Genomic DNA, 11,447 nt, shown 5'->3' on the forward strand with positions numbered 1-11,447 from the left:
CATTGAATGTTCCTAAGGGTCCTAGTTACAGTTTTGACTTAAATCGGCATGAAAATCTACGGCAAGACTTGAAAATGGCTGTCTAGCAATGATCAACAACCAACTTGACAGAGCTTGAAGAATTAATAAAAATAATMATGTGCAAATCATGTACTATCCAGGTATGCAAACCTCTTAGACTTATCCAAAAACACATATTGACTCAGTGGGTTGAATACTTATCTAATCAAGATGCACTGAGTGTACAAAACATTACGAACACCTGCCCTATCCATAACCTAAACTGACCAAGTGAAAGCTATGACCCCTTATTGATGTCACTTGTTAAATCCACTTTAAATCAGTATAGATGAAGGGGAGGAGACGGGTTAAAGAACGATTTTTAAAGCCTTGAGACAATTAGGACATGGATTGTGTATGTGTGTCATTGAGGGTTAAAAGGGCAAGACAAAGGATTTGAGTGCCTTTGAACGGGGTATGGTAGTAGCTTTGAGTGTGTCAAGAACTGCACTGCTGTTGGGTTTTTCACACTCGAGTTCCCTGTGTGTATCAAGAATGGTCCACCACCCAAATGACATCCAGCCAACTTGACAACTGTGGGAAGCATTGGAGTCAACATGGGTCAGCATCCCTGTGGAACGCTTTCAACACCTTGTAGAGTCCATGGCTCGACGAATTGAGGCTGTTCTGAGGGCAAAAGGGGGTGCAGCTCAATATTATTTTTACGCTATTAGAGGACCCCAAAAAAAGAACTCTTACACGGCCTGCCCAAATGGGCTCGGGAGAGGCACAGTTTGAGTCATGCGTCCTCCGAAACATGACCCGCCAAGCCATGCTCCTTAACACCCGCACCAATGTGTCGGAGGAAACACTGTTCAACTGATGACCGAAGTCAGTCTGCAGGCACCCGGTCTGCCGCAATAGCGCTATGAGCCAGGTAAAGCCCCCTCCCGTAACCCGAACGACGCTGGGCCAACTGTGCACTGCCCTATGGGACACCCGGTCACAGCCTGTTGTGACAGAACCTGGGATCGAACACGGGTCTGTAGTGACGCCTCAAGCACTGAAATGCAGTGCCTTAGACCGCTACACCACTCGGGAGGCCCCTCCATCCAAGAATATAAATGGCAGAGACATATAAAATGGCCACAATTGTTTCGTGGCCCGCCACCGAACGTGTCTTGAAGATGTCGTGCATTTTGATTTACAGTTGATACACTGTTTCTGGGATGAACCACCTCTAGGGTAGGGGTGTTACGCTGTCGTGGTGTTTTTTCATTTGGAGGAAAAATGTMATGAACACACCGTTAATCTGTTTGTCTGTAGTCCTATGCTTGGTGGCACTGCTACTGTCTTTGAGAGCCCTCTGCTGGATATGAACTTGCATCTCATACAGTGGAGGAGTGAAAAAATGTCACTTATGTGTCAATGCCGGACACAACTTCATAAGCAATTACAAAATATTGAAATACTCTCTGTCTCTCTCTGTTTGCAGCTTTGTGGTGTAACTGTACTACGGCCCAGTGTCAGAAGACTGGCTCCCAGTGTGAGACGGATGGGGCCTGCATGGCCTCCACGTCCTTCATCGACGGCCAAGAGCAGCACATTCGTATCTGCATCACCCGGGATAAGCTGGTACCCCCGGGCCAGCCCTTCTACTGCCTGAGTGCTGAGGGCCTCCTCAACACACACTGCTGCTACACTAACTACTGCAACAGCCTCAACCTCAAAGTTCCCTCTGGTGAGCTCCACACATTCCACAGGGATAGGCTATCTGCTGCCATAGAAGACATGGGTCTGAAACATAGTTCACAGAGTTGCGTTTGGGTTATGTTTACTCATTAAATATATACAAAAATATAAATGCAACATGTAAAGTGTTGGTCCCATATTTCATGAGCTGAAATAAAAGATCCCAAAAATGTTCCACATGCACAAACAGCTTATTTCTCTAAAATGTTGTGCACAAATTTGTTTACATCCCCGTTAGTGAGCATTTCTCCTTTGCCAATATAATCCATCCACCTGACAAGTGTGGTATATCAAGAAGCTGACTAAACAGCATGATCATTACACAGGTGCAACTTGTGCTGGGGACAATAACATTTCCCTAGTACAATGTGCAGTTTTGTTGCAGAACACAATGCCACAGATGTCCCAAGTTTTGAGGGAGCATGCAATTGGCATGCTGACTGCAGGAATGTCCACCAGAGCTGTTGCCAGAGAATAAGCCGCCTACAATGTAGTTTTAGAGAATTTGGCAGTACATCCAACCAGCCTCACAACCGCAGACCACGTGTAACCACACCTGCACAGGACCTCCACATCTGGCTTCTTCACCTGCGGGATGGTCTGAGACAGCCACCCGGATAATTTGGGAAACTGAGTTTGCACAACCAAATAATTTCTACACAGACTGTCAGAAACCGTCTCAGGGAAGCTCATCTGCGTGCTCGTTGTCCTCAACACGGTCTTGTATGGCGACAACTAACACAATTGCATTTTATTGATGACAATTTGAATGCACAGATGCCGTGACGAGATCATGAGGGCCATTGTCCTGCCATTCATCTGCCGCCATCACCTCATGTTTCAGCATGATAATGCACAGCCATCACCCATGTCACAAGGATCTGCACACAATTCCTGGAAGCTGAAAATGTCCCAGTTCTTCCATGGCCTGCATAATCACCAGACATGTCATCCATTGTTTGGGATGCTCTGTATCGATGTGTACGACGTCGTGTTCCAGCAACTTCGCACTGCCATTGAAGCGGAGTGTGACAACATTTCACAGGCCACAATCAACAGCCTGATAAACTCCATACGAAGGAGATGTATCGTGCTGCATGAGGTAAATGGTGGTCACAACAAATACTGACTGGTTTTCTGATCCACACTGCTAGCTTTTTTTATGCATCTGTTGGTCACAGATACTTATCTGTATTCCCAGTCATATGAAATCCATAGATTAGGGCCTAATGAATTTATTTAAATTGACTGATTTCCTTATATGAACTGTAACTCAGTAAAATCTTTGAAATTGTAATGTGTTGCGTTTTTATATTTTTGTTCAGTGTAAATTAAATGTGAAATATGTATTTATTCTCATTGTCTCTCTTCCCTCTTTCTCAGTGACGTTGCGGCCGGGCCTGGTGGGCGGCTTTGGCCCTGATGGTACATGGGGTCCAGTGGAGCTGGTGGCAGTGGTCGCAGGGCCCGTCTGCCTGCTGTGTGTGCTGCTAATCATGGCTGTGTTCCTGTTCCAGTACCACCAGAGGGCCTACAGCCACAGGCAGAGGTTGGAGGTGGAGGACCCCTCCTGTGACCACCTCTACATGGCCAAGGACAAGACCCTGCAGGACCTCATCTATGACATGTCCACCTCTGGATCAGGATCCGGTCAGTACAGCACAGCTGAGGCTSTCTAGGGGTCAGATCTATCTCAATAAATGTGTGACTGTAGCTGTAATGATGTCTTCCATAGATAAAGAAGACCCATAGGGGGAAATGTGGTTGATATTAGGCAATGTGATTCATTGTCTGACCGTATATTCCTCTCTCTTTTTGCCTTGTCTCTGTGTCCCGTATGTCTCGGTCCTCTCCCTCCTCTGTCTCTGTGCAGGCCTCCCTCTGTTTGTCCAGCGGACGGTAGCCAGGACCATCGTGCTGCAGGAGATCATAGGGAAGGGGCGTTTCGGAGAGGTATGGCGGGGCCGCTGGCGAGGAGGAGACGTGGCAGTGAAGATCTTCTCGTCCAGAGAGGAGCGCTCCTGGTTCCGGGAGGCTGAGATCTACCAGACTGTCATGCTGCGCCACGAGAACATCCTGGGATTCATCGCCGCGGACAACAAAGGTAAACACTGGCTGTCGTCGTGTGACATCACATAAAAAATATTCCMCTTCGAAGAGCACTTCTTGTAGCTTTCTGGTGTTCGGGTCAGTTTTTTCGTATTAGCTGGTGTAGGGTCTAACAATTGGTCTCTAAACTTAGTCTCTCTGTTTCTCATAGATAATGGCACATGGACCCAGCTATGGCTGGTGTCAGACTACCACGAGTACGGCTCTCTGTTTGACTACCTGAACCGCTACTCTGTGACCATCGAGGGCATGATCAAACTGGCACTGTCGGCTGCCAGCGGCCTGGCACACCTGCACATGGAGATCCTGGGCACGCAGGGTGAGTGTGTGAGTGTGTTGTACTTGTGCCCATGTGCAAACTGGATTSCATGTTGCTGTATGTGTCAATTCTTCTGGGCTCTTCAATTTGTTCCCTACTCAACCTTTTCCTGGCCTGTGCAAACAGTGAATGTAGGCCATGCTTCCTAGCTGATAGGAAACTCCCGTTCAGGGTTATTGATCTGCCTAGTTTTTGATTTGCATAGCAGCCCCTCTAAAGTAAAGCATCTATTGATAGTTCAGTTATTAACATCATTCAACATTTTTGAAATGTTGTTGACTGTCATTGGAAGCCAGTGGTATACTGCAGATAACCATGATCAATGTTTGATTTAAATGAATTGGAAATCATAAAACACCTGTTTCACACGAACATGTTACATAAGTTCCATTGATTGCCAGGAATGCAGTAATTGTCAGGTAGTCTAACTCTCTCTGCCTTCCTCTAGGTAAGCCTGGTATTGCCCACCGGGACCTCAAGTCTAAGAACATCCTGGTGAAGAAGAACAGTACATGTGCCATCGCTGACCTTGGGCTGGCAGTGCGCCACGAGTCCACCACCGACACCATAGACATCGCTCCCAACCAGAGAGTGGGCACCAAGAGGTACAAACACACACACACAATCAACCTTAAGAAGTACTTGATTTCTCAACTTCACCTACTGACCCCCCCCCCCCCCTCTCCCACATCCCACAACACATACCACCACCTATCCGGGATATAGACCAGCTTACAAAGACCTATTTTCTCTGTGTCAGGTACATGGCCCCTGAGGTTCTGGATGAGAGCATCAACATGAGGCACTTTGATTCGTTTAAGTGTGCAGACATCTACGCTCTGGGCCTGGTGTACTGGGAGATCACACGCCGCTGCAACGCTGGAGGTCAGACAGGCTCCTCCTCAGCACACTCTGGCTGGGTTCCAACTGGCACCCTATTGGCTATATCAGGGATCATCAACTAGATTCAGCCTCGGGACAATTTCTTTTCTTGAGCGGATGGTCAGAGGGCCGGAACATAATTACAAATAATTTGTAGACTGCAAATTGACCCAAGAAGCCCAAAGAGATAATATTTGATTAAAACATCATATTTGCAAACCTTCCTTATATTTGTATACAATCACATACACTGAATGTACAAAACATGACATAGACTRACCAGGTGAATCCACGTGAAAGCTATGATCCCTTATTGATTTAACTTGTTAAATCCACATCAATCAGTGTAGATGACGGGGAGGAGACCGGTTAAATATATATATWTTTTTTAACTTAAGACAATTGAGACATGGGTTGTGTATGTGTGCCATTCAGAGGGTGAATGTGCAAGACAAAAGATTTGAGTGCCTTTGAACAGGGTATGGTAGTAGGTGACAGATGCACCGGTTTGTGTAAAGAACTGCAACACTGATGGGTTTTTCACACTCAACAGTTTCCTGTGTGTATCAAGAATGGTCCACCACCCGAAGGACATCCAGACAACTTGACACAGGTGTGGGGTCAACATGGGGGGCTGTTCTTAATGTTTTGTACACTCTGTGTTTATCTCTATGCGTGGGAATACTTTGGAACCAATTTCCAAAATTAAAATAACTTGAAGCTGATTTGCTGGTGTTTTCAGTCTTTTATGTCCAACAATAAAAAAAATACAAAAACTTGGGACCAGATAAAATCACCTGTGCGCCGAATTCGGCACGCCAGTTGGGAACCCTGCCCTATTTATTGCCCATCGGACTCCCTATAGTAGTGCACGATATAGGGAAAAGGGTGTCATTTGCGATGCATACAGTATCTCTATCTCAATGTAGTTAAACGTTTAATTCATCATCAATTAGAAACTGGGCCTTACCTGACCTTTGACCTCTGTCCCTAGGTATCCATGAGGAGTACCAGCTGCCCTACTATGATCTGGTGCCCTCTGACCCCTCCATAGAGGAGATGAGGAAGGTGGTGTGTGACCAGAAACTACGGCCCAACGTGCCCAACTGGTGGCAGAGCTACGAGGTAGGGGCGGACACATGTAGATAGATATGCATGCTCTTTTAAGGTCAATCAAACAATCCTATTATGATAGCACAGCAGTCGCTCACTAATATGAAAGTGTCACTGGTTTCTTATAAGTATTACATTGTATACTTGTGTATTTTAAATGAAGTATGTTCATTAGCCGGGCTTGTTCTCTGGGGATGCATTGGTGGTTTTGATAAGCTTGTTTAGCCCTGTGCATATCTGCACCATATTTGCATGTATGACTTTATCTAATCTAATTTTCTTCACGTTCGCTCAAKCCTACTTTATCCCAGAGCTCTAGATAACACACTACATTACCCCAGAACTTTAGATAACACTTTACATTATCCCTGAGCTTTAAGATAACACTATACGTTATCTCCGAGTCTTAGTTGACACTCTACATTATCACAGAGCTTTAGATAACGGTCTACATTATCCCAGAGCTTTAAGATAACTCTACTTTATCTCTCCTTTTCCTCCCTCCCCCTCCCCCMAGGCCCTGCGTGTAATGGGGAAGATCATGAGGGAGTGTTGGTACGCCAATGGAGCCGCCCGCCTCACCGCCCTGCGCATCAAGAAGACCCTGTCCCAGCTGAGTGTCCAGGAGGACATCAAAGTCTGAGATGGTTCTGTCCCAAAAACCTGAGGAGAGCGCTAGGGACCCTGTCCCGCACTAAAGTATACTGAGAGAGAAAGAGCGGGGGACAGTGTCTTTTCCAATGAACGCACAAGCTAACAAAAGAAAAGAATGCAATGACAAAAGCAAAATGTAAAAAGAACACTATATAAAAACTTTCCTGCCAGTCTTTTTAAAGCCACCACTGTTTGAGTTGTGACAAGCCCTACCTCGCCTATTCAGCCAAAACTACTGACAACCCCTGTCCTTCCCTGTCCCCAACCTACCCCACCCTTCTGTCCCTGCAGCCCCCTTCCCCGTTCTGTTCCTACTAAAATGGCTGCCAACGCAATTACTGCTACTACTACTACTACTACTACTACTGACAATGCCCATGTTAATCTCAATGGCAGGATATATACAACTGTGTATTTATTAACAGAATGTGTAATTTAATTCTAAACCTTTTTTTTTTTTTACTTTCCCCAAAGACTTATCAAAGGACACTAATGGTTTTACCCTATACATTAATTTATTTTTGTTCTGTTTGTCTTTATACTGTATTCATGCCATGTTGACTCGATATTGGGAGAGGTCTAGCTGTTTTCTTTGTCAGGGAGTATATAAGGGGAAGGTAAAGTCTTTCTATGAATGCTGTGTAGGGGTCATTCCACCAATTCAGTGCCTTTTGAGATATCTAACTTGGTGGGGGAAAAAACTTTTGATTTCACCTCATTTTTACATTCTGTCATAAAGAGCACATGTTCAACTTAATAAAAAAACATGTTTTCCCATCTCGAGGTTAAATCAAATTTAAAAAAAAAAAGACTAGTATGTGCCTAATTAAGTAAAGTATATAGGTTGACTAACAGTGTAGACGATTTCTTCTTAAATCAGCCATGAATCCACTTGTGACAGGGGAAATGGAAGCTTATTGTGTGCAACAGGGAGGGGCAATTGAATGCAAGCTTCACAACAACTAAAATATTTTTAAAGATTTTAKYCTGTCTATCTATGAGTAACATGGTTGATGGGTTATACTTGACCCACTCAGTTTTCCACCACAAAACACCAGAAATGGCCAGAAAGAGTAGAACCTGCTCACTTGCTTTTACACTAGGATTTGACTATTAGATGTTCGGAGTTCCACCATATTAAAACGAGAGTTCAGTTCACGTAACAGGGTTTTTTCTCCTTAAAATGAATCATCACATTTTAAAATATATAATAATCTTCAGAAATGACTTTGTCAAAGCAAAAAATTAAATAGGGCTTTGCAATTATGGTGAAAACTTGGAACAATATTGRGGTTAAAAACCTCTACRGGATCGGTGTCCCTATACCGGGACGGTTGAGCTAACATGCGCTAATGTGATTAGCATAACGTTGTAAGTAACAGTAAACTTTCCAGGACATAGACATGTCTTATATAGGCAGAACGTTTAAATTCTTGTTAATCTAACTGCACTGTCCAATTTACAGTAGCTATTAGAGTAAAAAAATACCATGCTATTGTTTGAGGAGAGTGCACAACAAAAAACTTATCACAGCAACTGTTTTGATACATTCACCTCCGAAGATAAATAAGGTACTTACATTCAGTAATCTTGCTCTGATTTGTCATCCTGAGGGTCCCAGAGATMAAATGTAGGAGCTGGGTTCTACAGTTTGAACCCCTACTGTCTCTGCTCCACACCCACCCCGCYCGGCCATCTAGATCTAAAATTATCTAAAATTAGTGTATAACCTAATGATCCATCATGTATTACATTCCTGGGAGTGTGTAAACTTAAATGTTGTATTACCATATAATTTTTGTATGTTCTCTATAGTTATCTACTTGAAAATGTATCAATTGACCAGTTTGGCACATTTGGGCAAACTTGATACAAAATATTGTCCAGTATTGCTATGCTTCACTGGATCAATCTGAAACGTTGCACACACACTGCTAAATTGCACCTAAACTGCCATATTATATTATGGCCTTTCTCTTGCATTTCAAAGATGGAGAAAAACATTTTTGAAATCGCATGTTCTTTTGTTTGTATTATCTTATACCATATCTAATGTTTTATTCTCCTACACTAATTTCACATTTCCACAAACTTCAAAGTGTTTCCTTTCAAAAGGTATCAAGTATATGCATATCATTGCTTCAGGTCCTGAGCTATAGGCAGTTAGATTTGGGTATGTCATTTTAGGTGAAAATTGGAAGGGGAAAAGGGTACGATCCTTAAGTGGGTAAAAATTTTCCTGGAAGTCAGAGGGTGCATGGAGGGACAATTCAAAATGCTGGCACTTTAAGAGAAAATCTGATTGATTGAATTCTCCCTGTGGTCTATATTAAAGGGTACTTCATTGAATATAACAGTCTTTTAAAATTCAATATTGGTGCACAATTTCTATTTAAAATATCAAAGSGAAGCAAAAGGCACTCATTTGTGGAAATGATCAAGTTGTAGACGGATCTCTCTGTTGTACATATAAACTAAGAAATTGTTTTTAAAATCGATCAGGACCAAGTCTTCCTCATTTATCGGGTCATGTTATCTATCATTTATGGTAGCAGTGGACTGTGAGTCACTGAGAGATCAGCTTACATAGGTTCTTTAAGTCTATGTTTCCCATTACTACATCCATTGTTGTAATGGAACTCCTATTGCCCACTTAGAGGCAGGAATGGTCCATACAAACACCTGGCTCTATGGTATTTCATGACGATGGACTGTATTGTAGCCATTTTGTAAACACTCACATCAATTGCTGTTATGATTATTTAATTTTTTTATCACAATACCTCCATGTATGTTTCCCCTCATGTTATATTCTCCCTGACTGAGTATTATCACTGTACATACAATAACTTTTTTAGGTGTGACTATATATGACCCTTTTTTTATTTGAGTTTCCATTGATATTTTAATAATGTTTTGGAATGTTTGCCAACAGTTACACTGGTTACTGGTCTTGGATGGGAGACAATTGGAGAGGCTTATATGTGCTGTCAATCATCCACTGATAAACCAATGGAATATCTACAAAGCAACACTACTGTACACTGAGTCATTGAAAGCACATACTGAGTCCCTCCTATTTGATGCCTCCCATTACTATAGAACAGTATTTGATTTTTAGTCTATTCCACTCCATATTCATAAATTATACCCCACCTACATTACCTCTTTGATATGCAAATTGTAAATAGTTTGTATGATGGATGATGATTGATCTGTCAATTCTTGTTTTCACCATGTATTCTGTTTTCAGGAAAATAATATGTACTGTTAAATTTGTCGCTTTATTTTTKGTTGAGTACAAACTCAAAAGGTACTGCTGACGTGAAGTCTCCTTCCTTGTGTTCTTAATCCTGCCAGTTTATTGTTAGTTCCTAGAAAARGCTCTGCAGGGCCAATGTGTGCACTACTCACTCTACGGCACCTCAACCAAACTGTTCTCAACACCCCTCACTGTTTTACTGCAGATCACACCAGTGACAACAGAGGGTGTTTATAATATATTAAGCATTTTAATCACAGTTCTTCAGATTTGGTGATTGGTAAATACCTCTCACAGATTTCTTCAATAAGCTAAGTAACAGTGAGGAGTCCCAAGACCCTCTGTAAAGAGTGCTTATTCAGTGTGGCTGTAGCACAAGAAGATTGTCGTTAAACTTTTTGGTGGTAAAATTAATACTACTGATACTTCACAGGAAATATGTATGGCCTGGATGCATTTATTTGATTTAATTTGTGTTAGTTTATGACCATGTCACGCTCGCCTGTACTGTATATTATTTGTTTATAGTTCTTGGGTGATGTCCAAGAGGACTTGGCGTGTGTACATGTGCATATTTTTCCTGAAGATGTGGTTGCTTATGTTTTTGGCTGTGAGTGGTAGATGGAACCTGGGTGTTGTCTGYGTACTGTTAGGTGAGTTGAGATTTTCTGTCCTTGGTTGGGGATTGATCCTATGTAAACGTCATATGGATGGGATGTCTCTATGGCCTTGTTTTGAGCACATACTGTTAAGGGGAATTATGACAAGATGAAATGTTGTATTGCACTATGGAGTGTTTAAGCAATAAGGCACGAGGTGTGGTATATGGCCAATAAGCTAAGGGCTGTTCTTATGCACGACGCAACGCATAGTGCCTGGATACAGCCCTTAGCCCTGGTATATTGGCAATATACCACAAACCTCCGAGGTGCCTTATTGCTATTATAAACTGGTTACCAACATAATTAGAGCAGTAAAAATAAATGTTTTGTCATACGGTCTGATATTCCACGGCTGTCAGCCAATCGGCATTCAGTGCTCGAACCACCCAGTTAATGAAGTGAGGAATGATGAGAATGCCCAGGTAAGAAATCAAAATAAGCTTTTAAAACCAAGTGAAAACCTTTTCAGGACTAGTATCCAATCATGTATATAGGTAATATTATATAGCCTATAGTAATAAATACAACTCTTTTCCTACATTGTTTGTCTTTATTTTCTCACACCAGTATGTACATCTAATGCAAAAACGGTTTATAATACTGCATTTGTGTATGCATCTTCCAATGTTTTTCAGATGCAACCTTAATGTCTTCCTACCCCTCATTCAAATCAAAAGGAAAGTTCTAGTTTAAT

General features: G+C 42.5%; 1 protein-coding gene across 1 annotated transcript in view; it reads left to right on the forward strand.

Annotated features, from left to right (window-relative positions):
* The window catches only part of LOC111970084 (activin receptor type-1B), a 41,134-nt gene extending 29,843 nt beyond the window's left edge, over window positions 1–11,291 (forward strand). The window contains exons 2-9 of the mRNA XM_023996594.2: window positions 1,496–1,741; window positions 3,136–3,402; window positions 3,626–3,856; window positions 4,013–4,180; window positions 4,629–4,785; window positions 4,941–5,065; window positions 6,057–6,187; window positions 6,693–11,291. Of these exons, the coding sequence (XP_023852362.1) occupies window positions 1,496–1,741; window positions 3,136–3,402; window positions 3,626–3,856; window positions 4,013–4,180; window positions 4,629–4,785; window positions 4,941–5,065; window positions 6,057–6,187; window positions 6,693–6,818 (1,451 nt within the window). The 3' untranslated portion in view covers window positions 6,819–11,291. The remainder of the gene's footprint in view (window positions 1–1,495; window positions 1,742–3,135; window positions 3,403–3,625; window positions 3,857–4,012; window positions 4,181–4,628; window positions 4,786–4,940; window positions 5,066–6,056; window positions 6,188–6,692) is intronic.
* The last annotated feature ends 156 nt before the right edge of the window (window positions 11,292–11,447 follow it).

The sequence above is a fragment of the Salvelinus sp. IW2-2015 genome, linkage group LG11 (assembly GCF_002910315.2).
Source record: "Salvelinus sp. IW2-2015 linkage group LG11, ASM291031v2, whole genome shotgun sequence".
Lineage (NCBI taxonomy): Eukaryota > Metazoa > Chordata > Actinopteri > Salmoniformes > Salmonidae > Salvelinus > Salvelinus sp. IW2-2015.